Source organism: Cololabis saira, chromosome 10, assembly GCF_033807715.1.
Source record: "Cololabis saira isolate AMF1-May2022 chromosome 10, fColSai1.1, whole genome shotgun sequence".
NCBI lineage: Eukaryota > Metazoa > Chordata > Actinopteri > Beloniformes > Belonidae > Cololabis > Cololabis saira.
Genome location: NC_084596.1, coordinates 13,192,660 through 13,218,696, shown reverse-complemented (window position 1 = coordinate 13,218,696; position 26,037 = coordinate 13,192,660). Strand labels below are relative to the sequence as shown.

Sequence of the window (26,037 nt, the reverse complement as noted above, 5' to 3'; positions counted from 1 at the left end):
AACCGTGAATGTCATCTAAGCAACCCAAACTAAACAGGAATAAAACCAAAGCTCCACATACTCCAGAAGGCTGTTGGCTGCTCCATCTTCTGATTCTTGGACCCGGAGGTTCTCAACCTCAGTGTCATCATGGACTCTGCCCTTTCCTTTCAGTCCCATGTCAAATCCATCACCAAATCTGCTTTTTCCACCTCAGAGACATCTCCAGTTGCACAGAACTTCATCCAAGTCTTGTTCAGGATTTCCAAGGAAGTCCTGGACAGGCTCCAGTATGTTGAGAACTGTTTTTCCAGGTTTCTCACACGCACTACGCCCTTGTTGCACATCAGCCCAGCCAGGGCCGCCGCAAGGGGTGTGCGAACCGTGCGACGGGGCCTCGCGCTATGGGCCGTTTTTTTTTTTTTCCTTATAAATATCAACAGTCACGTTCCATTACAGACCTAAATGTTACTAGTCTGTGCATATCAATAAATATATGTGCAATTATGCGCTTGTCTGTTGTTCAATACAACTGATCAGACCAAGCGCAGACACAAGCTGCTCTGATCCAGACGGGTGGAGTTGGAACAAACTGTCACACAATGTGGAGAGAACGAGACAGATTCAGGAAATTTCCATCAGGGGATGAAAAAAGAAAAAAACTAAAGAAAATGGAAGAGTTTAATGCCTCTCTGAAAGGCTCGTTTGATAAATTTGTTACAAAAATCACCGATCCGACCGGGTCTCAAGCAGCCGTGGGGCCCCGCGTCGAGGCAAGCCCAGATGATGATGAGGCAGGGGAAGGTATCCAGTATTTTGCTAATTGGAGAGTTAAAATTGCGCATATAGACACCCGATCCGACCCGAAAAACCCAAAAGGTTCGAGGGCCCCCCCCGGCCATTTCGCACAGGGCCTCGCAAATCTCCCAGACGGCTCTGACCCCAGCGCTCACCCACCTCCCCTGGACAGTCATTTTGTGTATAACTTAAAAAATTCTAACTCTCTCTAAGAATAAATAATAATAATAAAAGATTGTGCATTGTTGTTTTCCAGGTTTGTGTCTGTGTGTCCTTCCTTTTCAAGGTGTACATCTGCCTTTCATCTTATGATGGCTGGGATAGACTCCAACTCCCCCCCTCCCCCATTATCCTCAACAGGATGGAGTGAGTATAAAAAAACAGATGGATTAATATCAGAAATATTCAGATTTATGGTAATCACAAGAAATTCTGTATGCTTAGCCACTCATGCCAACGCAAATTATTCTGAGTCAATCCTAAAGTTGCCACCACGCCAATCATCAAGCTTTTTTTCAGCCCTAATCATGACAAGGTGGGCAAAAACTGGGATGCAAAAGAAGCTGCTCTCCTGACACACGGCCATAAATCCTGCCATCAGCTCTCCCTGGCTTGTTTGCTGCCGAGGCCTAAACAGAGCAGCCAAAATATGCCGCCTGCTGGACTTTGTCAACATCAACAGAGCAGCAGCTGCAATGGGAGTTTAACTAGAGTTCAGCCCAAAGAGCACTGAAGGACTTAAGCTGTAAAAACAGAGAGGCAGTGGCAGCTAATCTGCCTCTGAGAAACCAAATTGCTTTTAAAGTTATACGTTCAGGAATTTTATTTCTAAGCCAAATCCCTGCCAAACATGTTGACCTGCGTCTGAGAGGAGTCGCATCTATTAAGACAAACGTGGGAACAGGAGGTGAGTGATGTAGGTGCGCCTGCTCTCCCCGGGAACGCGTTTAAGTGAGCACTTAGAAAAGTTTATCATCCACTGGCCACCAAATAGCTCCACGGCAGAACCTCTTAGGTTAAATCTGTCACCCGTGAGTCTATTTAAGGGGCGTTTTTGAATCGGTTCCCACACCGCTCCGCTTTTGCCATCATCATCTGTTCGAGCTTGTTCTGTCCTCGCTAATAATGAGAGACGCGGTTGCATTTGCCCATCATTTACCCGTCACCGGCCTGCCTGCCCCGCAAATTCCTGAGTGTTTTCAAGCTCAGGCGGGTGCTCCATCACCGCTGGCTGTGTGGGCGCTGCTTCCTGGGACCACATTCAAAAGCTGAAAGTTTCATTTAGCTGGCAAGTGATATATAGCGCTGAGTAGCCTTGGAGGGCCGCGCAAATTCATCATCTGACATTAGCATCTCTGTCCTGCGGTGTGTGTTTGTGTGTGTGTCGGTGTAAGCACAAAATAATGTGTAAACATTGCCTTGTGCTCAGACGCAGCTACAAATGAAGTCCCTTACATATGTTCTTTTGTGCAACGGTAAATAAAGGTTACGTATGATTGATTGAGCTTTAGGCTGAAAGAGTGGTGAAAATAAACAAATAAGGGTGAAGACATGTACAAACCTCTTTAGCAGAATAACACTGCTTATTATTTATTCAAGCCACGGCGCGCACACACACACACACACACACACTCACACACACACACATACACACACACATGCACAACTGCAGAGGAGAGTAAATGATAGTAATAATAGAGTCCCTTCATAAAAACCACATCACATTCTGGTGAGCTGTCACTTTCACATTAGCTCTCAGCACTGAAGTGAGAAGATTCCATCTGCAGGCATCCATCAACTAAACATCAACAGGTCCCATCCACGACAACGCAGCCCGAGAACGCACACCAAAGATAGATGCGTGTATAAACCGCTTGGGGAGAGACGAGCTCAACAGCTTTGTAAATCGGGGCTTTTCCAGAAAAGGGAACGCATCCCTGACAGGTCATCAACTGCCATTTCTTTTTCTGCTGTGTAATTGGTGGATCTGCGTATTATTCCTAATACGAGGCCAATTTTGAAAATGTTAGGTGAAATCTTTTTCTCCCGTCCAACTGACCTTCTTGCCCTCTCTGTCAGACGTGGGGTTGTTGGTGACCTTGAAGTAATTCAGATCCAGGATTTCCTTCATCTCATAGTTGTCTCCTCTTCGCTTGCAGACAATAGCTGCCACATCAAATAAAAATATGTGTCTGTAAAGCAATAAGACAGCGTTTTATTAGCCTTTTTATTACATTATGCAGTAGAGAATTGATTTATTAAAAATATGACATAGACCTTTATGCGGGACATGGGTTACAACGTGCTTCACACACATAAGAAAAATATTAAAACCGGAAACGCAACTTCAGATTAAACGACAAAATGATCAAAATCAAGAGGCAAATAAAATCCAAAAATGAACAGAATAATTTAGGAAGTGATTTAACTGACCAAAATCTATGCGTTTTAAGTAAACCTTCATGTGTTATCACATGCTTTTACAATCTAACCCCTATTTTCTTTATTAATAGGGCAACATCAGTGAAGTAGAACTACCTGTCTTGTTTCCTCTTGTCCACCGTAGAGACTAAGCGCACCTCTCCGTCGCCCTTCGGCCGACCAAAACTGATAAGTGGCTGATTCTGCAAATGTAACATAAAAGAGCAAAAGTCTTTTAGAACCTTGTCCAATTACAGGTTATTTTAACAGGTAAAAGAAGGCAAAGATAACCCGAAAAGGGAATGAGAGATCATCCATCAGTGAATCATTTTGAAAACTGATATCTGACCACCTGACACGGATTTTAAATGCATCTTTGGGAATTCTGCAGTCTGGAGAAATCCCTTTGCTCTCTTGATTGTTTCTTTCAAGTATACAGTTAATGTTATGCAAGACTCCACCAGAATTGTCAATAATGTTAACCCTACCCGTTTATTATCCCCCTTAGGCTCTCCTAACACAAAACAGTTATTCAAGCAAACCACATCCATCAGATCTCCAGATAATAACATCGATTTTTATCTCTCCTCTAAACTGACGGAGGAAGAAATGTAAGTTCTTGGATGTGATTAGTTCTGTATCACTGCAAAAACGGCTTTTAGATACTTTTATATTTTACATCTTAACATCAGTAATTGCTCTGGTTTGGCTTTAAAAAATTTACTCAGTATTTTAGGTAAAACTTCCTGCATCTTTCTTACATAACTGTCAAAGACACGCAGAAGATTGTTGCAACAAGGTTTAAAATGCACAATTATACTGCTGCTAAAATGTGGAGTACAATATACAGGGGTTTGGCACTAAAACGTTATTTTTTATATATAAAATACGTATACATATATAGTATTATATACTAAATAATTTGAAGCAAGCATCAAACAAATATTAAGAAGAAATCTAACTTACTACAATCTAAAATGACATGAAATTCAATAAACGCTATGTAAACTCAAATTTTTACTTTACTGTTCTTTTCATTTTCTCAGCTTTGTTTGGTTTTCTGTCGATACGCTGCTCGATAAATCCCTGCAGTGAAGTGCTAAAGTCTGATGTTGTGTTTTTTTGGGGACCTTTATAACTAAAAACATAAATCATAATTAAGTTATTCAAGTTAGTTCATGTTAATCTGTGCCGAGTCCTCCTAAAGCAGGCAGAATAATGTACCTGGTACATTAGTGCCAGAGGTATTCCACTAGTTTTTGGGGTATTTTTGTGCGCGTCACTTTACGAGTCTCTCAGACTTTACAAGATTTGTAGGAAAAACTGGGTCAAGTAAAGGAATAATAAATCTCCCTGCCAGTTTGCACTCTTAGATTCTTCACATTAATAGCTGCTGATGCCTGATGAAAAAGATGTTTTGGTTTACCAGGTTTTCAATGGACCTCTGGTACTGGTCCATCTCCCTCAGAGTCTCGTTATCTCGCTTCACTTCGTTCACATACTGAGCAAGGTCCTGGGAAACACACAGACGTATAAAAAAACACATATTCTGCTGAGTTATGTCCATCTGGACAGAGTGAAATTATACAGAATAATTCAGTTTATGAAGATGAAACTTGTGCTGGACACTTCAGGGAAGCGTGTGTACCCAAGTGGAGCAAACCAGACAGGCATAAATTGTTTATTTTCAGGGATAAGAAAAAAAAACTAAATAATAAGCAGGCGTTGGACAGGAGAGCACAACTGGGAGGCATGACAGGTAACCTGACAAATGCACTTGCAATACAGGAAGAAGATACAAGCCTGAAGCCACTTTCGAAAGCGTAAAGACTACATTTCTAGTGTGAAACTGACCGGTCTAACTACTCCAGTGGGGGCTAGTGTCATGAGACCGGCTTAGGTTCGAGCCGTACGGCCAACCATCACACGTCTGGGTTTAAAACCAAGCAGGAAGTAACAAAAACTGCAGTTCCCTGACTGGCCTCTGGAGGCTGGCTCCAAAAGTGAGTCGATATCCACTGAGCTGAAAGCTCCAACTAAAATAAACATATTTACATGGTTCAAAAAATTGTTTTGGTCTTCATAGCTAAAGTTCATGTACACGGCAATTGTGAGGAGGGTGTTGGGGTTTTTTAGTTTTTTTTTACCATGTCAGGTGTATTTATTTCAAGGTGTACTTCGGGTGTATAAATGTCCGCTACCAACACCGCAGCTCCTCTGGCGTGGCAGCGGTGGTAACTGCTACTGTAACTTTGATTGACACGGGGGGGTTCCAGTCGCCTTCCCAGGCCAGTTTTTTACGCCCAAACGCTACATGACGCCACACAGTACAAGGAAAACAAGCGCTTCAAAAAACCACACCTCAGAAATCCTGCTGGTGACGGCACAGACTGTTTGTCCGGTTATTTTAGTCTATGCCAGTGCTCCACAGCGTATACTTGTCAAGTTTTGGATTTAAAACCAACCAACCGCTGTCCCACCAGCCCAACCGAGGACCAGTATCTTACATTTTAAAGACAGATTTACGAGAAATTACGAGAAACATTGATTGTTTTCAAGTGAAACATTTACATTTTCTTTTAATTTGTCATTTTCACACATGTGGCTCTCTGTCATTCAAAGACTGGTTATTACACAGCTCTGTTGCTGCTGACGGACATCGCTCCTTCCCCCGTGAGAGACACTAAAATCTTAGTTACACATCTTTCAGAACGGGTAACTGAGCCCCATCCTGCTCCTCTTTAGGAAAGTAAATTTGGTTTTCCATTTTTAGAGATATTTACACAAAGTCTTTGCTTTTTTTGGCAGAAATGCCTTCTCTCTCGTTACATCCATCCATCTCTGATTTGTTTTTCCGAGTTTGCTCCGGTTGTTGCCACTAACCTCGCGAGAATTTCAACCCAGGCTACAGCAGGTGGCAGTTCTCGCGAGGTTAGTGACAATTCAGTTTGCAGTTTAAAAATTATTATATTATAAAATGGGAAATTTGTGGGCAAAATACTAATACGGGAGGACGGCAGGAAAAAGGGGTAAAATACGGTAGTTTCCCGGCCTAAACGATAGACTTGACAGGTATGCCACAGCGTAGTTGTTTTTACGAAGGCAAACCACTTACCGTACTAACAAAGACTGCAACACCCATACGTAGGACATACTTTATACAACATTGTAAGTGCAGTACAAAGTACGCCGTCTCCAAAACAAAACTATACACACAATGACAAACACGGTTTGGAATGCCGTACAGGTGGTACCAGGGAGAATGGTGAGAACCAAGAAAGTCTGAGCAGTAACAACACAAGAGTTAAAACAGTCACCAAGCCAAGATCAAAACTCCACAAAAAAATACACTCTTTCTTTTACTGTGAGTGGTTGTGAGAGAACGAGCCATTTAGGCTCATATACGGGCGTAGCCCGAGGACAGAGCAAAATGTATCATTTTCAGGGTTGATAGGGGTGAAAACAATCGTCTTGGTACCAATTAAAGCCCTTAACAGGTTTAACTTTTAATCAACCCAAGCTAGCCGGTTTTCCCATCTCTCTTTATCTACATTAATATTCATGCTAGTAGCAGCAGCGGTAGCGCTAAGCATTCAGGCTCTGATCACAAATAATAAAAAGTCTCCTCTTACTGTAGGTTATTTTCTGTATTTTGAATCTGTTGTCCATCGTGTAAAACAGTAAAGCATAATGGGTTTGATTTTTTTCTTTTTAATTAAATAAAAGTTTATAGCAGAATGACAGACACAACCGAATTACACAACACTTTAAATAAGAAATGCACTCACTTTCATGGCATCAAGGGCAATCTTCAGGTTGTTCTTATCCGCAGCATCGTGAGTGTGTTTGACTAGTTCCTATCAGAGAGAGGGATGCCAAATAAATGACAATGAATACACTTTACATGGACCTTTAGCATAATATCTGATGTTAAAAAGCTATTTTTTATTTAAGATACAATAATCTTCTTCATTTATTCTGATTCAAGAGAACTAACTTTGGGTTTCCAGTTCATGTTAAATCAATCTACATCATATAAAACTAAATGAACAAGAAATAAAAAAAATCACTTGAGAAATGTTTCAAACTTGTAATGGAGCAATTTCACAGTGTAACAACGCTGCTTTAACTAAACAATCTAATTATGTCTTCCCCCACTAAAGCACATGGCGTTTTAGAGCAAGACAGTTTAGTTCAATACCCGAGTAATGCACTGATTCATTGGTTGACCAGTTTTATGCCGGGAGGTTTTTTTTATTTTTTTTAAATAATCAGCAGTAACTGATTATTTCTGGCTCCAATTCTTCCACAAGGTCAGCAAAAGTCTGCAGACATATCTGCAGTGCAGGCAGCCGTGTCATTGTGACCACTATGGAACCGTGCTTTTGATTAACTGTGATTAATCTTATTTTTTTCATTTTTTTCTTTTTCAAAATGCAATGCATAGTGTGGACAGATCTGCTTAAGCGATCAAAGAAAATGCCCCCCGCCCCCATACTGTTAAATGTATATTTATGGTCTGCAATTTTGTGTCATTTTACATTTTTAAGCATACTGTATAAAAAGGAGAGTTAAATAAGACAGTGAGTTGAACTCAATACTATGAAAAAATGAAAAGAAATGAATAAATTAATCTTTATAAAATAAAAATGGATGTAAGATCTTCTTTCACTGCAGATATCGTTGCACATTAATGCAGGGAACTTATGCGGCATATCACAAACCCGTGATTCCCTTTTTTCCTGTGAGTTCTGAATCTAGAGTCTAGACAGATGCTGCTTGTTAGTCACACAGGCTGCCAATATTATATTTGCTGTGTTTGCTTATTATATCTAAAAATGACATCATCATCATTACAGCAACATCAACAGTCTGTATGGGTTCAATTTCAAAAGCAAATAGAGCCACTTAAAAGGTGATTACTTGTCAAATTATATTACAAAATAAAAAGTATGAACTATTCCTTGAGTGAGTGTGCGAGTGGAGTGGTATTTCCCCACTGAGCCACATCCAGCTCATATCCTCCTCATCCCTTTCTTCCCCTTTTGCCCCCTCGCACGCTCTCTCCTCGGGGAGCAGCTAAGACCTCCCAAGATGGAGACCATTTATCATGGACCCCGTTACCTTTACATACTAAAATATATGAAACAACCCACAAGCGTAGCCTTTTTCTTCCCTGCCAGCTGCAATCCAGCCTCTGATTGATACAAGCCAGACACTCAAACAGTTTATCAGTAGGCAGTGATGCCGGGTTTCTACAGGGAGTTGGAGGACGGATGATGATATTACACAGAAACAATCTGCAAAACATGTTTACATTTGTGACCGACAATGATTCATTAAATCTTGTACATTTAATCAGGTGACAGTATTGAATTATTCAATCTTTCAGTGAGATCCCCTTTTGGAATATTTGACATAAAGTAAATAGTTATAGAATTTGCTGTCATTGCTCTCAACGCCTTATTAAAACAGTATTTGTTGCGGTGCAGATGGTTGAAACAATGGAACGGAGGGAAAAGCTGAGCCAATATCTGGAGCATGTCGCCCTCTAGTGGCCACCCACGTACTTAAACAAAAAGATGAATCAACTGAAAAAAGTTTACAAAACTTCCAAGTTTGAAACTTGATGTTTACATTCCACAAGAATAAGTGCACAGAAGCTGTTAAGGTGATGCAAGGAGTGTGGCAGCAACCAAGAATCATTTTTGTACTCACTTAAGTGTCTAATTCAACAGGCTTGACACACTTGTGTTATGTTGTGTTGTGTTTTGCATCAGTCAAACCCAGAGGTGGGTAGTAATGAGTTACATTTACTCCGTTACATTTACTTGAGTCATTTTTGGGAAATTCTGTACTTTTAGGAGTAGTTTTGAATCACTATACTTTTTACTTTTACTTGAGTAGATTTGTGAAGGAGAAACTGTTACTCTTACTCCACTACATTAGGCTACGTTGAGCTCGTTACTTTTCTTTTATCCCTTTTATCCGCGTACGCCTCAATCTCATGACATCACTGGGTGATTCTTTGGGAAAAATGTTTGTTTTTGCATGTTTTGTCACATATACAGACTCAAACACACACACACACACACACACACACACACACAGAGTTGATGAGTTCATGGGTTTGTTCTAGTTCTGCCTGCGGAGCCTGGTTAAAAAAAGAAAAGTACAAAGGCTTGAAATTTTGTGCTACTTGTGCTTAATTTTTTTTTTTATTCTGTTATTATTTTATTTATTTTATTATGTATGAAAGTACTTGAATTTACTTTAAGATTATTTTAATTTAAGCTATTTTTTATTCATTTTAATTTATTTTATTGATTTAATTTGTCTGAAGATGATTATTTTGTACTTTTGCCTGTTTGAATGGTTGTGTTAAAAAAAATAAATCAGACGTTATTCAACAGTTACTCAGTACTTGAGTAGTTTTTTCTAGTACTTTTTTACTTTTACTCAAGTAATTATTTGGATGACTACTTTTTACTTCTACTTGAGTCATATTATTCTGAAGTAACAGTACTTTTACTTGAGTACAATTTTTGGCTCCTCTACCCACCTCTGGTCAAAGCTCCTTACCTGTAGAAGAAGGTGGTACTTCAGGACTCTCTGCATCGGGACAACCAGCAGGTCCCTCAATGTGAACTTCCCATTGTTGGCCCTTTTGGAGCACTCCTAAAATGAAAATAAGTACAATTAGATCAAAATTAGCTACTTTGTATAATTAAAGAAACTTCTCATGTTTGTTTCATGGTAATTTTAACTACTGTTGTTAACTGTGAGTTGCCCTATATGTAAGACAGCTGTGTGTCACCTGTGTAGCAACACCCCGTCAGACCAAATGGGGCATGAAGATCTGCTGTATTGAAAGAAGACTGATACTGATACTACTGAGCGAGAGAGTAGGGATGGGCTGGCCCATCTTTTAATACCACCTCGTCCCAGTAGAGATGCACCTTGTTGTGTCTTACGCCTGTAGCTGATACACAAGCTTTCCTGTGACATGCTGCCCCCATGTGGTCAGAAGTAATACTGTTACGTAGACTGGCTTTAACAAAACTTGGGCGGATGTATGGAATAAGTTGGATAGGGATTTGAAATTATGTAGAACCTTAACCTTATTTAAAAAAACATTGAAAAGAAGGAAGATTTCCTTATATCAAATTAATGAGTGGTGATGCTTGCTATGTTGATTTGGGTATTTATTTAATTAGTGAATTGATTAGATTTTTTAAGGATGAAGGTAACATGTAGACTGCACCTTTATTTTTAATTTTTTTTTATTTATTTCTTGAGGAATTTTTGTTATCCCCATGGAGGCAATTTGTTTAACTGGCAGTCTTTCTCTTACTTCTTGCTTTTATTTCATTAATTTAATTAATCTTTTTGAGGGTAGGCAAATAATAAGCTTTGCTTCAGCCTACACATTTTTCGGTATAGATGTTATTTGTTTATTTGTATATTGGAAACTTTTTTGTAATGTTTTCTTTGAACAGTGTATTTGTTTTCTTGTTGTCATTTTTATTCTTTTTTTTGTGATGTTATGACTGAAATAAACTAAACTAAACTAAAAAAAAAAAAAAAAAAAAAAAAAAAAAAACTTAGGATAGGGGACGATGGTGTTACAAAAAGACTGTGTCTTCAGAAGGGTCACCTCCAGCTTCAGGCGAACATCCTCTTTCTCTTTGCAGATGCGGTCCAAACCAGCAATGGCTATCTCCACCCGGCTGCAGTAAATGCCATAGATGAGCAGCCTACAAGTTAAAGGGACAGGAAGTGAGATCACCAGGAAGATGTCAGAGATACCACTACAGAACTGATGTAACATCTTGCAAAAACTAAATAAGACACGTCTGCGATGAGCAGGAAACACAAGCAAAGGTTTCGGTCTGAGTTTTATTCGATCAGAACTCACAGGTGCTTATCATATAAATCAGTGAAGCTGAAAAGTTGTTGCTCAATGTGAAGTTAAAGTATGAAAGTTTGATAAATAAAAAAGGCACCAGCGCTTCTATTGTACTGTGTCAGTAACCTCGGTGGTACCTCTCTTTGTAGTTGATGAAGATCTGGTAAAGATTGAGAGCATTTTTGTTGGCGATGGAATCCTGCACCTCAACCATCAGGCTCTTGTGAACTTTAACCAGGTCCTGCGATGGGAGAAGGAAGCCATCACTGTCCTAACAGATGCAGTTCAGTTGTAAGTGGCTAAAGGAAAAAAACTACTGACTTACTGTAATGTTGATGAAAACTTTGTCTATTTCAGCTGCAGAGAAGAACTTCTTCAGTGGATTCAGGAAATACTGGAGGAAGAATCAAATTAAAACCCAAAATATTTTAGCAAGATCTATTGTTTGGATATGAAGAAAAGAAAATCAGCCGTCAGAGGCATAAGCAGTGACACTCAATCTGAAACTTTACTTGATAACAGTGTGGCAAATTATCTGATTGGGAAGTTCCCTCAAATCCCCCTAAGATATACTGTATGCAGTACTGGAGTTGAGGGGGGATGAGGGGGGATGGCATCCCCCCCTGAAATAAAAACGGTCAAAATCATCCCCCCTGTAAAACTTCTATCCCCCCTTTCCATCCCTTATGTCATTTCATCAATGAATGTGGTTTTACTGCTATTTCAACATTTAGAGTCATCACCAGAAAAATAACACCAGAAAAATAACTTATTTGACAATTTTCACCTATTTAAAGTAAAGTAAATTTTCACTTGAAATAAGTAGAAAAATCTGCCAGTGGGACAAGATTTATCTTCTCATTACAAGCAAAAAAATCTTGTTCCACTGGCAGATTTTTTTTACTTATTTTAAGTGAAAATGTACTTGAAACAGGTGAAAATTGTTGTTTTTTCCAGTGATGACTCTTGTTTTAAGTGTAATAAGACTTTTTTACTAAAATGAGACATTTTAACTAGAAATAGGACAAATATTTTTATTTTGAGTTTTTGCAGTGATCCATTTTACTTATCCTGTGAAGGACAGAGTCATATTGATAAGTTCAGAAAACTGTTTTTTATTGTTGTGTTTTGATGTATTTGATGTATTTAAAGCTTACAGAAGGCTGCATTTAACTGCTGCTATGTCATTCCTGCAGTATTTCTGCAGGTGATTTGGTCAGTGCTATTATTTGTAATATATTATATTATTTGTAATCAGCACAAATTATCTGTCCCCATATGATAAAATCCACCATGCCCCCTGATTTTTTTTTTACAACTCGAGCACTGACTGTATGCATGTGACTATTGCAGAGCGGTTGAAGTTCAGTACCTTCTCAATGGACTCCAGGGTCTCTGTGTATCTCTCCTCCGTCTGTTTGATTTCTATGAGGCAGCAGCTCCGGACGTCCACCTCGGCCTGCTTCTGGAAAGAAAAATGCAGCAAAATAAAACTGATGTCAGTGTGTCAGCGTCACCCTCTGACAAAGAAACCTGGTTTGTGTGTTTGTGGGCGGCAAAGTGTGCAGGGATGCAAGCTCACAATTTGGAATAACCTCAGCCTAACATGCATTTTGGTTCTGGCGTGGGAAGAAGTCGGAATACCCAGAGGAAACCCCACACAAGCATGGGGGGGACCTGCAACCTCCAAACAGAGATAGCCCCATCCTGTGTGTGTGTGTGTGTGTGTGTGTGTGTGTGTGTGTGTGTGTGTGTGTGTGTGTGTGTCTCTGACTCATTGAGGTACCAGTGGGGGATGCTGCTCGTTCCTCATGAGGTCTTCATAGATCTCTCCCCCCGTGTAATCGTCTTCCAACCCGTAGACTGCTGCGTACAACTCATCCTCGTCCTCAGGAACATTCTCACTATAACACATTCAAAGAAATCATAATCTGTGGTTTATTTTATTCTCTATATCGATCACACCATCAATAACAGACATCCAGAACTCTGCAGTGTTACTCATTCATGTCCTCTGACGGTAAAAGTGGAACGGGGCCGAGCCTTTTTACCAAACACGTGGGCGTTCAGACCCCTGGAGAGGATGGAGGACGAGCAGAGAGCGGGCGCTGCGTCTCACTGCCATAATCATGTCTAGTCAGCATCAGTGACGGGTCTTATACGTACTCGATCAAGTCTTCCAGATTGTTGTAAATGTCCTCGTCCTTCAGGCTCTCCTCTGTCGGAAATGGCCTGGAAGTGACAGCAAAAGCACCGTGACTAAAAACACTCAACAGAAACTAAATGTTTTGTTGTGTGTACATGTATTGAGAATATCAAGCTTAATTGATCTTAAAAATCAGGGAAAATGGAGGGAAAAAGGTTCAAGACTTCAAGACAAACATTTGGGTCTGAACATCCATGGGCCCCATGTATAATGGGATCCATGGAAAGCTGTTGCATGATGGGAATGATCAGGAGGTGGTGTGGTGTGCCATCTGCTGGGCGGCAGCATGTTAGCAAGTCAAAAGGTTTAAAACTCCTTTTAGGGAACTTTATTAGCATGAAAATGGGGTAAAAGTCATCAGCCAGGTATCAGAAACAACCAAATATCAAATTGAAGCAAAAGTACTTGTCTGTTCGTTATTCTTGTGTTCTTTCACATCCTTTATCACTCTAATATTGTAAGAGTACTGAAGAGTATTTAAGCTTAAAGTAAACTGTTAGTTTACTTCATTATGTTTGGCATCCCTTTTTTGTGTTTTTCTTTACGTATTTACATCAGTGGTAAACAACAGGAGCGTGGCGAGTAAGTTCAAAATTTGACGTCTACACACTTTGGAATCAGAATCAGAATCAGAATCAGAATACTTTATTGTCAGTGTACCTGGGTACTGTGAGATTTGAAGCAGCATCACCTCTCCAGTGCAAGACAAATAGCAGTTGTGCAAACAATAAGAAATATAAAGCAATAAGAAATATGAGAAATATAAGTAATATAAAAAATATAAAAAAGGTTAAGGTGCATTTGAATCGTTTTTTTTTTTGTTTTTTTTTTCAATCAGATGTTTGCCTTTACAATATTAATTTATTTTATACAAAACTATTTGAATGACCATTTTAGTTACTTAGTAGTTCATTTTATTCAGTTTCTTTTTAACATGAACCCTCTTCGTGTGTAACGTTTTATAATTCAGTGAGAAAGGAAGTTAATTTGAAAACATCACATCTGTAGTGGTTCTCATATTTATATACAGGACTGTCTCAGAAAATTAGAATATTGAGATAAAGTTCTTTATTTTCTGTAATGCAATTAAAAAAACTAAAATGTCATACATTCTGGATTCATTACAAATCAACCGAAATATTGCAAGCCTTTTATTATTTTAATATTGCTGATTATGGCTTACAATTTAAGATTAAGATACCCAGAATATTAAAAAAAATTTAGATAGGATATTTGAGTTTTCTTAAGCTGTAAGCCATGATCAGCAATATTAAAATAATAAAAGGCTTGCAATATTTCAGTTGATTTGTAATGAATCCAGAATGTATGACATTTTTGCATTACAGAAAATAAAGGACTTTATTTTCAATATTCTAATTTTCTGAGACAGTCCTGTATATACATATACTTTTTTTTTTTAAACCATATCATTCAAACTTAATTTGTAAAGCACTTTCATACAACCATAGCTGAAGCAAAGTGCTGTACGCAGGGAAGGAAATTGAAAAATAAAACAAAAAACTGAATAAAACTATAAAATACCCCTAACTGGTTAGGCTTCAAAACACAAGAATTAACCGAGACAAAAACAAATAATGTTTATCATGGGATTATAACTTTAGAATTAAATGTGCAACCTAAATAAATAACTGCTGATGCCACAACCAAGATGAGCAGGCTTTGTTTGCATCCTTTGAATAAACAAATTGTTTAAGATAAGCATTTCAAAGTTGGAGAAAACAGTTTTTGTCATTTCTGGTATTTGAGTCAAAGTCTGCCTAAGACTGGAAATATGTTGGTGGTTTGTGGTTGAAGCTGTGGGTGCAGTGTCAGGAAGACGGGAGGGAGGGGTGTGTGTGTGTGTGTGTGTGTGTGTGTGTGTGTGTGTGTGTGTGTGTGTGTGTGTGTATCATTCTTACTTGAATCCCGCTTGCTGAGCAACTGCTGTGTAGGAGAGCTTGGAGAGGGTGTCCATGACCTGGTGAGGAAATAAAGATGTGCAAAAATTATTTTGATTAGTGGCTCAGAGACTGAAAGTCTGTAAAATAAATTTAAAAAAAATTCTAATGTAATGGATTACAATACAGAATCCAAATGAATCACAAACACACCCACGTCAGTCAAAGTTCCCCTCAGAAACGGGTAAGATAGATGGAACAACTCATGACAATGCACGGGGGCTTATTTGAGTTATTAAATTGCAAACTCTGTTTCCAAAAAAAACTAAAAGATGCTGAGGAAAAAAAATGCAACAATTTGCAAATAATTCAAACCCCTTTTTTTTTAATCAAAATTATACAAAGGCAACGTAATTACAATAGAGACTTTAAAAGTTGCTGGGGTTGTTTTTTTAATCCCACAATGCTGTTTTGGGCTGTTGCTCATTTTGAGGTTCAAAGAGGTTTTCACAGGGACGCACTAACACTGCGTTGCATCACAAAAGGAGGTTTTTATTTCCTCAGCAACTCAATTCCTTCTGTCTCTATTAAACTTACAATACCATAAAACATTTCTCTGTAATTTGTTCATTTGTCGTGATTAAACTTCTTTTTTTGGGGGTTTCAGACTGAGAATACTAACTGTTGCTGTTTTCTAAATGAAAACTATATCCGTTGTTGATGAAAGCAAGGTTTCAGCAGCTCATGCTCTTCCTCGTCCGGTCTTCCTCTTCAGGACGCAAATCTACAGGATCATCAAGCACACTGACTGTCTCTATGAAGCCATGCTGCGATAAACGACTGGCCTCCCAGGAATAGCTGTTGTCTTGATAGGAGCACATCTTTCTGCAAAATTCCAGTATACTTCACACATATGAAAGTCACTCCTTTTATACCAGCCTAGATGACCTTTTCTTTCTCATCGTTGGCGGGTAAAACCCAACGTTAGTTTTTCCCTGAAAAACGCCTGAAACATGCCGTCATCCAACCACGAAACACATTCTTGCTTTCGCTCAGACTGACTCAGGCCCAGAGATCTGATTCTTCCTCTCGGAGGATCTTGTTGGTTTTCCAAGGTGCTCCTGAGTTGATGTGTACATACCGATTAGAAACACAACGGCATGTCGATTTTTCATGCATTGACTTGCAACAGACGTGTCAAACCTTGGGCTCAACTCCGTTGTCCCTGAATGTTCCTCCGGACCAGCAGAGCCAATCAACCATGTAAACCCTCACACACATCTAAACTGGTAGAAGCAGGAGGGAAAGATCTCTGCTCCAACCAGGGGCGTCAAATGGGTATGGAAAGGTATGGCAGCCGCCACACCTTGGCTTCAAGGGAAAATGTAAATGTTTGTTTTTTAAATACATTTATGGAATTAGTCTGTGTCTATTTGTATTGATTATTCTATTACTTAATACATATAGAATAACTACAAATGCAAATCAGAACAACATGATCGATTTCACTAGTTATTATACACTGCAAAAATTCAATCTTAACAAGAATATTTGTCTTATTTCTAGTTAAAGCAGCACTATGTAACTTTCCACCATAATATAATATTTCCAGAGTCATTGTGATGGTACATCAACTTCCAACAGGTTTAATGACACCTCTGTCATGGTCTGAGGGGTCTGTATCGCCTTCACTGGCACTATGTAACTTCGAGGTGGATGGTAGGAACCCTTCCACACTACTGGTAAAGCACTACCGCTTTTGTCCAAAGGAGACGCCAAACTCAACAAAAGCTGAAAGTTACATTGTGCTGATTTAAGACAAGACTCAAAAACAACCATTTTCACCTGTTTCAAGTAGATTTTCACTTAAAATAAGTGGAAAAATCTGCCAGTGGAATAAGATTTTTTTGCTTGTAATAAGAAGATAAATCTTGTCCCACTGGCAGATTTTTCTACTTATTTCACGTGAAAATTTATTTGAAACAGGTGAAAATGGTCAAATAACAAGTTATTTTTCTGGTGATGACTCTTGTTTTAAGTGTAATGAGATTTTTTGACTAAAAATGAGACATTTTAACTAGAAATAAGACAAATATTCCTGGTAAGATTTTGAGTTTTTGCAGTTAGCGAGACTGCATTTGAAAAAGTTCCAATTTTCTTGACCACACAGATAAGCTACATAGCAGACTTCTGTGATGAGTATTTGCTGGACGTGTTGATTGATACTCTAGTTAAGTTCTGTGACTCGTAACCTTGCCATACCTTAGCTTCCACTGAATTGACGCCACTGGATCCAACAGTGGAACATGAATAAAGCGAGACTGAAGGCCGTCAACAGTTATATGTCTAAACTATTCAATAATCATTCCAATCCCTGTTCCTGTCTCCAAATTCATCAAGCCCCATCTTTGAGTTATCCTCTGTGAATATAGGAATAGATATTCAGGGAAGGTTGTGCATGATCCTGAGGAGCAAATCATGAAGCATATTTCCGCTTCATGTATAGACATATTTCACGATTTTCTGAACGTCATTAGGGCGTATCTGAGGACTATCTTTCGGCGAGGTCACCTGATATAGTCATGGGAAATTAGTCGGCCCGTACGTCAATTTCAAATGTTTACATTTTTCATCTAAATATATTAGGACCAGATACGTGTACAAAACGGAAAAGGATGTTGGTTAAATAGTTTTCTATTTTTAAGGGAGTACTGTCAATGCCAGGTGTAAACGTAACTTGTTTCACCTTAAAAATTTATGAATGTGGATACAGCCACGACTCTACTGACACTGCTAACCTATTAAATACATTATTGTATGTAAACTTGTAAGTATATGGTAACCTCTGACCTGAGCCATTCACAAGTGGATTTAAACTAGTAGGACAGGTTTTACTCCTGTAGTCCGTGGCATGGAGGTCAAGAAAACAACGCCTTTCTTCCTCCTCCTAGCGTGGCTCATGGTTGCAGGAGCAGCCGTGAACTTAAACTGGAGGGCGTCTACACATTTCTGTTGTTATTTTCGACACTGTGTAATTAAACCTTGGTGAGATTATATAATTGTATTTCTGTTGCGGTGTTTGTTGGTATTTTTCTTTCCTGCATAAACTTTTGTTTGGTAAACTTTTGTTCCTTTTACGATTCATTGTGCCGTCAGATCAAACTAAAATCCTGAATGCAAGTAGAAAATACAAGACGGTAACAAAAACAAGAGTGGCTTTCAGGAAATGGTCATGCTACCTTTAAGCCTAGTTGTCTCAGTGTGTGGTGTGTGTGTGTGTGTGTGTGTGTGTGTGTGTGTGTGTGTGTGTGTGTTAGATATGTTGTGACAGGAACATAAAGAGGTGCATGTGTGAAAGGGGCTTTTGAGATGAAAAAAAGAAAAAAACAATGTGTGAGAAAAGTGGTCAACACAATCCACCACAGCTTTAGTAAAAAAAAATCCCTTTTTTTTGGGGGGGGGGGGGGCTTGTCATTATAATGTGCAAGACAATTATATTAAATTAATTTAAAACTAGCAGGAAAGGAAGTATTAACTTTTGTTGTCTTTGTTCTACACTGATAAAACCATATTTCTGTTTTGATGGACGACACCTCGTCTGCATTGATGGAAACGTTTTCTCTTCACATGGAATTACTGCAACAGTGAAACTTTATTATCACAAGAGAGAACACAAGGTAGAAGGTGTCCAGGTTTCTGAAAGAATAACTGACCAACATGCACAGGTTGTGACTACCGGACATTAGGAATGGGCGATATTTTTACCGTTCCACGATAAACCGTCAAAAAAATTCCCCACGGTAAGAATTTGTCATCTCACGATAAAAATGATAAATTCCTGTTGATGACGTTTTTTTGTGGAAAGCCGGATTTATGTTTCTGCATTAAATCCACGCAGAGTACGGTGCGTGAAAGAAAGAAAGAAAGAAAGAAAGAAAGAAAGAAAGAAAGAAAGAAAGAAAGAAAGAAAGAAAGAAAGAAAGAAAGAAAGAAAGAAAGAAAGAAAGAAAGAAAGAAAGAAAGAAAGAAAGAAAGAAAGAAAGAAAGAAAGAAAGAAAGAAAGAAAGAAAGAAAGAAAGAAAGAAAGAAAGAAAGAAAGAAAGAAAGAAAGAAAGAAAGAAAGAAAGAAAGAAAGAAAGAAAGAAAGAAAGAAAGAAAGAAAGAAAGAAAGAAAGAAAGAAAGAAAGAAGAAAGAAAGAAAGAAAGAAAGAAAGAAAGAAAGAAAGAAAGAAAGAAAGAAAGAAAGAAAGAAAGAAAGAAAGAAAGAAAGAAAGAAAGAAAGAAAGAAAGAAAGAAGAAAAAGATTCTTGTTGATGATGTGTTTGTGTAATTGATGACGTTTAGTAGCATTTACTATTCTTTAAGAGCAGTGTTTTGGGGGCTCCAAAGACTGAATGTGGTGATAGATTTATAGTTACAAAGGTGGAGTTGAATTGGTATTTTTTTTTAATTGTAATTTTTATCGTTATCGGGATCAATGCCAGAAATTATTGTGATACATTTTTTAGTCCATACCGCCCATCCCTATGCATGCACGTGCTACATGTGATACACAGTGTCCATCATTTCAATACCAGTTGACTAAACTGACTACAAAGCTTAGGACTCTGTTTTGTTGATGTGCAGTAGTAGCACATTAACAAGATCTAAGTAATCATAAAAAATGAAATATATATTGCTACATCATCGCAAAAGGAGCTGTGGTGTGCCGTGAGTGTGTGCAGGTGCATAAAAGCACTCAGTTGGAAATACAGCCATTACTGTGATTCAGTCGGGAGAAAAGATGACAGGAATCTTACAGTCAAATGAACATGTAGAAACTGCTAAACTGCTGATATTTCCACCGCTAACCTCCTTGTGATGACATTACTTTGGCTTAACAAATTTTGTGCTGTGAGAAAGCTGCTGTGAAGTCCAAAGGCCTCACAGGAAACACGTAAGATGTTATCAGCCACTGGGGTCCACAAATTAACTTCCCAACCAAACGGCAGCCAGTGTTACTGACGAGGGACATTTGAAATGTGCCATCCTCCGGATTGGGATCACGAGAAGGATGAAGCCACAGTGAGGACGAGGATAAGGATGTGACATGTGCGGAACTTCCACATGAACCTTTTTCTCACACCTACAGATTTGGTTTACCTACGTCAGTAAAAAAAACTGAGTAGTTGTCCACCTTAGAACCCTATTCCCTCAAGACGAGTTTCACCAGGGTTTTCCAGGCTGTTCTGATCCAACGTGAACCAGGCTTTAGTTGTGCATGCACAAACAGGTCTGAATGTTGCACAGAATTGACACGATTAACAGTTTCATGCAATGCAACAGAAAGCAATACGAGTGACAGAAATGACTCTCGGCAGAAAGTATTAATGAAAGTAATATTACTTTCTCTGAAGATTGATGACGAAGCCGAGAGCTCTGGGCGCTCGTTCAGGCAGACAACAGCATTTTATGACCTACTCTGGGGAGGACTATCTCTGAACGTCATTAAAACTTACAGGTTTGAAAAAAACAGTCGGTTCAGTTTTATGTGACAGTCTGCGATCTTTCTCACCTTCCTGTGTGAATGCGTGCTGTGGCTTTGGCTGAACACAGGTGTGCTCGTGAGAAACTTGTCTTTTTACATGTCAGAGAAGTTTTATAAGTGCAGAAACATTTTTGCATAACTTCTGCAAAAGTTTTTATTTTTGCATTTATAAAGCAAAAGGCCTCTTACGTAATGCATGAGATGCTCAAACAGTCCAAATATTTAACTGCTTTGTGTTTTATGAGAAGTAGACGCCAAAAAAAGAATCTGTCAAAGTCCGATGCACAGAAATGTTTTGAGGAGCAGTGAAATCTTACAGTTTTGAGGAAAGAATGGAAAAAAGTGACAAGATTGCAATGTAACTCACATGAGTGTCAGTGCTGCAAGGTCACATTGAAAAGTCCTGTTCTCACACCAGCATCTCTGATGAAACCTGCTTTAAGCCACATGCCACTTAAAATGCGAAGCCACAAGCTAAGTCCAACCTCCTTGCCTACTGTGGCCTCTTTACAGAGTGTACGTTAAATTCCAGGGTAGAATAAAAAATAAATAAAAGGACGGAAAGTCTTAAATGAGTCACAGTCTTTTGTTTTGCGAGGGTGAGGTGCTTCACTGATGTGACTGCATGTATGTGATGGGATCTCAGCAAGGACAGATCATTACAACCCATAATGATTTAATGTGTCTGATCACAGGTCAAAGTGGAGATGTCTTTCCCCTCAGTAGCTGCACGTTAAGTACAAGCACAGTTAGCGTGTGTATGGTTGTTAGTGTATGTGGCTCAGTGATGGAGTGACCTGTCCAGGGTGGACCGTGCCTTTCGCCTGTGATGGGCTGGGTGGGCTCCGGTAGACCCCCGGGACCCTGCATGGGATTAATAAAGTTTTGTTTTTTTTAACCTTTATTTAACCAGGAAAAGAAACCCATTGAGATTAAAAATCTCTTTTGCAAGGGTCTGCTGGCCAAGAGGCAGCACAAGATTTCAGATATTAAAATTTACAGGAGGTGTGATCTAAAATATTAAAATCAAATAAAATCAAATGAAACAAAAAATGGAAATCATTTAAAACAGTTACAAATCAATCGAGATGCTGTCTCAAGTGCACTCACTCTAGACTTAAAATCACTCAGTGGAGTAAATTCTGATATTTTTAGATCCTTTTGAAGTTTGTTTGAAGTATATAAAATGGATGGATGCTTCCAATTCTTTGTGAACCATAATCAACACAGTAACTAATGCAAAGTTTACTGCATACACTTAACTTCATTATCTCCATATTATTATTATTTTCTATTTTTCATTTACTTATTTATTTGTATAAACAACTCAAATACAGCATAATGGGGCTAAAATTGAGCTTCATTTATACCCTATGAATTTTTATTTTCATTATCTTCAACTGAAACAGATCATGGACATCATGATAGGGCTTTTTTTTTCTTTTTTTTCCTACTTCTGGCTAAAACTATTGTTCAATATTGCTTAATTTTCCAGAAAGCCTTGAACTATTAACCTGTTTTATTTTTGAATTGGAGTTCACTTGAATCCCAGTGAATTGAGGTATCTTAAAATAAAAGAATATTATATATTATTATATATATTAAATAATATGTGTTTTGTTTGTGTTTTTTTGTTGCAGATTTCCAGTGCTTGACGTCTGTCTCCGTGTGTTCCTGCTTCCTGGATTGGCAGTGGATGTCGTCACCCACTCCCATCCAGCCCCCCCCCCCAAAAAAAAAAAAAAAAAATCACTGGGTTTGTATGTGTATATTTATGTATGTGTATGCATATGTATGCGTATATATATGTATATATATTAAATATAGTAATAATGCACATATATATGCCTTTGGTTTCTACCGTCATGGTATCAATCATTAATATGTGTGCAGACAAGGTAAAAAAGAAAAAAAATATATATATATATATATATAAAAAAAAAAAAATCACACAAAACAAAGAAATCAATCCACACTACGTATGTAGTTGCTACATAGAACCATAAAATATGTGTTGAATAACAATAATATATATTCTTATCTGTTGGCAACATTTTCTTCAAAATCAAATACTATTTCTATGTAAAAATGATATCCAAAGTCCCCCTAAACTATCGGAGCTTTAATTTCACTTGAAAAAAAGACAACAATAGAAGCCATTTAGCTCTGCTTGGCACAGAACTGGGAAGCAGGAAAAGTTTAGGGTTAGGGTAGCCTCACTCTAACTACCACCGCCTTTATATGAAAACCAAAGAGGACATTAGTTCTGGATGGTTTAACCCCAACAGATAGCAGGAACACAAATGAGCAAGATAAATTGTGTTAATTAGCTGCTCTTGAGCTACTTTTCGTCAGTTCAATCTTGGCAGACACACAGGCCCCCATTCTACTCTCGATGGATGGATGGATGGATGGATGGATGGATGGATGGATGGATGGATGGATGGATGGATGGATGGATGGATGGATGGATGGATGGATGGATGGATGGATGGATGGATGGATGGATGGATGGATGGATGGATGGATGGATGGATGGATGGACATTTAAGACAAAAAGTACTCTCATAAATACAAGCAAACATGAAATATATTTTCTTTTTGGGCTGATTTATCTGCTGTTGAAGAAAGTAAACTAAACACATCTTTTTGCCTCTTTCACCTCCCCGAGCTTCAGGCTGCTGCACGATGTGAGAGAGGCTGCCCGCGGTAAAGCCTGAAGTTACTCAGCAGAGGAATGTAGGTTAGAGAGCTCTCATTAGATATTCAGTGGACTAATGCTCAGTCTACGGGCAGAGTTGGCACAAACTGACCCCGAGTGGATTAGACTGGCTGAGATTGGAGATGTCCCCTCATGGATGTTTGTGCAAAACAGAGAAGAGATTGAGCATTTCTTGTTCGGCCGTACAGCCGCTCTTGGGACCCATCCAACGCAGTTGCTGAACCTGCAGACTTCCATATTGCTATGATGACTAATGGTGAAGGAAGTAAGGAGGCGGACCAATCTTTCCCCCTCCAGAAGCTTGTTTGTTTGATGGACAGACCCTGAACATGACTGAGATTATGCAGCCCAGCTTGGATGTACTGTACATATTTGTAGGCGGCACCTCCCCTGTGGGATTATCAGCACTCAGATTAACTGGAAGCTTCTTAAGAACACAACACTGAACTGAAAGAAAAGGGAGTCTGCAGAAGAAATGCGTGCACAGATCAATATGCACGCTGCGTTATTCTCCGACTCTTGTGTCCATGTCCATGATCTGTTCCCTGGAGTTAAGTGAATTCAACATTGTAATCGGGTAGAATTTACTTTAATGATAAACTGTTTCCTGAATAGCATGGAGACAGTCTCTCCTGACATCTAAACTCAAGAGATAATTAATTGATTATTTATAGCAGATTTGGTATGTACTCAAACAATCCAATCATGATAATAACATTTAAGTCAATTATTATCAATTATAAAATTAATACACTTGGTATCACTCCAGTAATTACAATAATTTTTTTTATATATACACAGGACTGTCTCAGAAAATTAGAATCAAATCAACTGAAATATTGCAAGCCTTTTATTATTTTAATATTGCTGATTATGGCTTACAGCTTAAGAAAACTCAAATATCCTATCTCAAAAAATTTGAATATTCCGGGAATCTTAATCTTAAACTGTAAACCATAATCAGGTATATTAGAATAATAAAAGGCTTGCAATATTTCAGTTGATTTGTAATGAATCCAGAATGTATGATATTTTTGTTTTTTTTTAATTGCATTACAGAAAATAAAGAACTTTATCACAATATTCTAATTTTGAAATTTGCTGCTTGACTGCCCTTAAACCTGCAGACAAGTCATGGTGCTCTGAGGCAAAATGATGCACCAGCTGCACTCAGCTAAGGAAACATAAGAAGTCTGGTCTGAGGTACCGCTGTCCTCGCTGGGGTTAACTTGTGCTGTAAGCAACAGTCCACAGCGTCTCAACGCAGAGTGCACAACAAAACCACTGACCTGGTAACACTGCATTCTACACACTGAAACCATCAACAACACAGCAAGGAAAGGAGGCCAAGTAAAATGAGAACATTCAAATGTAAGACCAGGCAATATGGATGACTGATGCACAACTGCAACATATCCCTCCACAGGAACAAAAGCTGTAATATCTCTCCCACCTCGTGGCTGGGTAGCCCAACATCCCTGATGTCAGAAGCTTAAAAGAGTCAAACCTTTTACGTGGTTTCCAAATGTCAAATGCCTTTTACACTCATACATGCAGAGACAGAGTGACCACAGCTCACTGAACTGTTGGCTTTACATTCTCGACAAACTTTTCACACTATCATGTCACCTAGAATGCACAACCTTGCAAAAAGTATGTTGTTTAAGATGTACCTGTATGATAAGATGCACACAAAATAACTGACATCAGTAAAAGTGCTTGCAGCCGCGTCTCTCAAAATAGGGAGAGAGCTGCTCAAAGCATTGTTTTGTTTGTTCACTACAGTCCCCAGATATGGTTCATTGAGTGATAAAGGCCTATATGAAGTGAGGTACAACTAACGACTATCAACTATTAAAAAGATTAGTCGACTAATTGGATTATGAATCTCGTAATTATTAAATTGCTTTTATTTTGCTCTCAACTTTTACATTTTGCATGAGGTTGTTTAAATAGCGTGTTAATTAACAATGAAAGACAAGAAAGATGGATCCTTCATTCAAAAATACATCTTTTGATGAACTTTGCTGCCAGTCGCCTGGTGTTGCATCGGCCGCTGCCATATTGTTTAGCAGGTGCTGTACTATATTGCACATGTGTGACTCTCAGCAGAGATAGGAAGGTAGAAAACGCCTCACTCTGTTGAAAAACACATGCAGCGACAAAAATGGCTGAACCGCTATTGCGCATGTCCAATTCTCAGCAACAGATGCCTCACTCTGTTTTTTTTTTCTTCTTTTTTTTTGCCGACGATGAGTCGATGAGTTAATTGGCGACTATTTTTATCATCGTATCTTGTCGACGTCAACTAATCGTTGCATCCCATGTCATTGGTTAGCATTGCTGACAGCCAAGCAGAAAAAAAACAATCGCAAATTCCAAGAAAGAGTAAACACAGCAATGATTTGAAGTTGAAGTTGGGTAGAGATAAAGGTTACAAAGGAAACAAGTTCCCAGCAAATATGAACAGCTCACTTCTTGATGTATTATAACACCAAAGTGACCCCAACCAAAGTGATGAGGTTGACATTTTTGATTTCTCTGCTTTTCTGACTTGGTAGTTACTTCAGACAATCA

At 38.6% G+C, this 26,037-nt stretch overlaps 1 protein-coding gene across 5 annotated transcripts in view; it reads right to left on the bottom strand.

The window, feature by feature from the left end:
• The window catches only part of LOC133452440 (guanine nucleotide exchange factor VAV3-like), a 75,357-nt gene that overhangs the window by 40,383 nt on the left and 8,937 nt on the right, over positions 1-26,037 (bottom strand). For 3 of the 5 annotated variants that reach the window (XM_061731744.1, XM_061731745.1, XM_061731747.1), the window contains exons 3-14: positions 15,233-15,291; positions 13,274-13,339; positions 12,894-13,011; positions 12,480-12,572; positions 11,433-11,501; positions 11,245-11,348; positions 10,856-10,955; positions 9,781-9,876; positions 6,987-7,055; positions 4,625-4,711; positions 3,316-3,401; positions 2,837-2,969 (exon numbers count right to left, since the gene is read on the bottom strand). In XM_061731744.1, the coding sequence (XP_061587728.1) occupies positions 2,837-2,969; positions 3,316-3,401; positions 4,625-4,711; positions 6,987-7,055; positions 9,781-9,876; positions 10,856-10,955; positions 11,245-11,348; positions 11,433-11,501; positions 12,480-12,572; positions 12,894-13,011; positions 13,274-13,339; positions 15,233-15,291 (1,080 nt within the window). The remainder of the gene's footprint in view (positions 1-2,836; positions 2,970-3,315; positions 3,402-4,624; positions 4,712-6,986; positions 7,056-9,780; positions 9,877-10,855; positions 10,956-11,244; positions 11,349-11,432; positions 11,502-12,479; positions 12,573-12,893; positions 13,012-13,273; positions 13,340-15,232; positions 15,292-26,037) is intronic. The other 2 variants (XM_061731746.1, XM_061731748.1) reach the window with 1 other exon arrangement.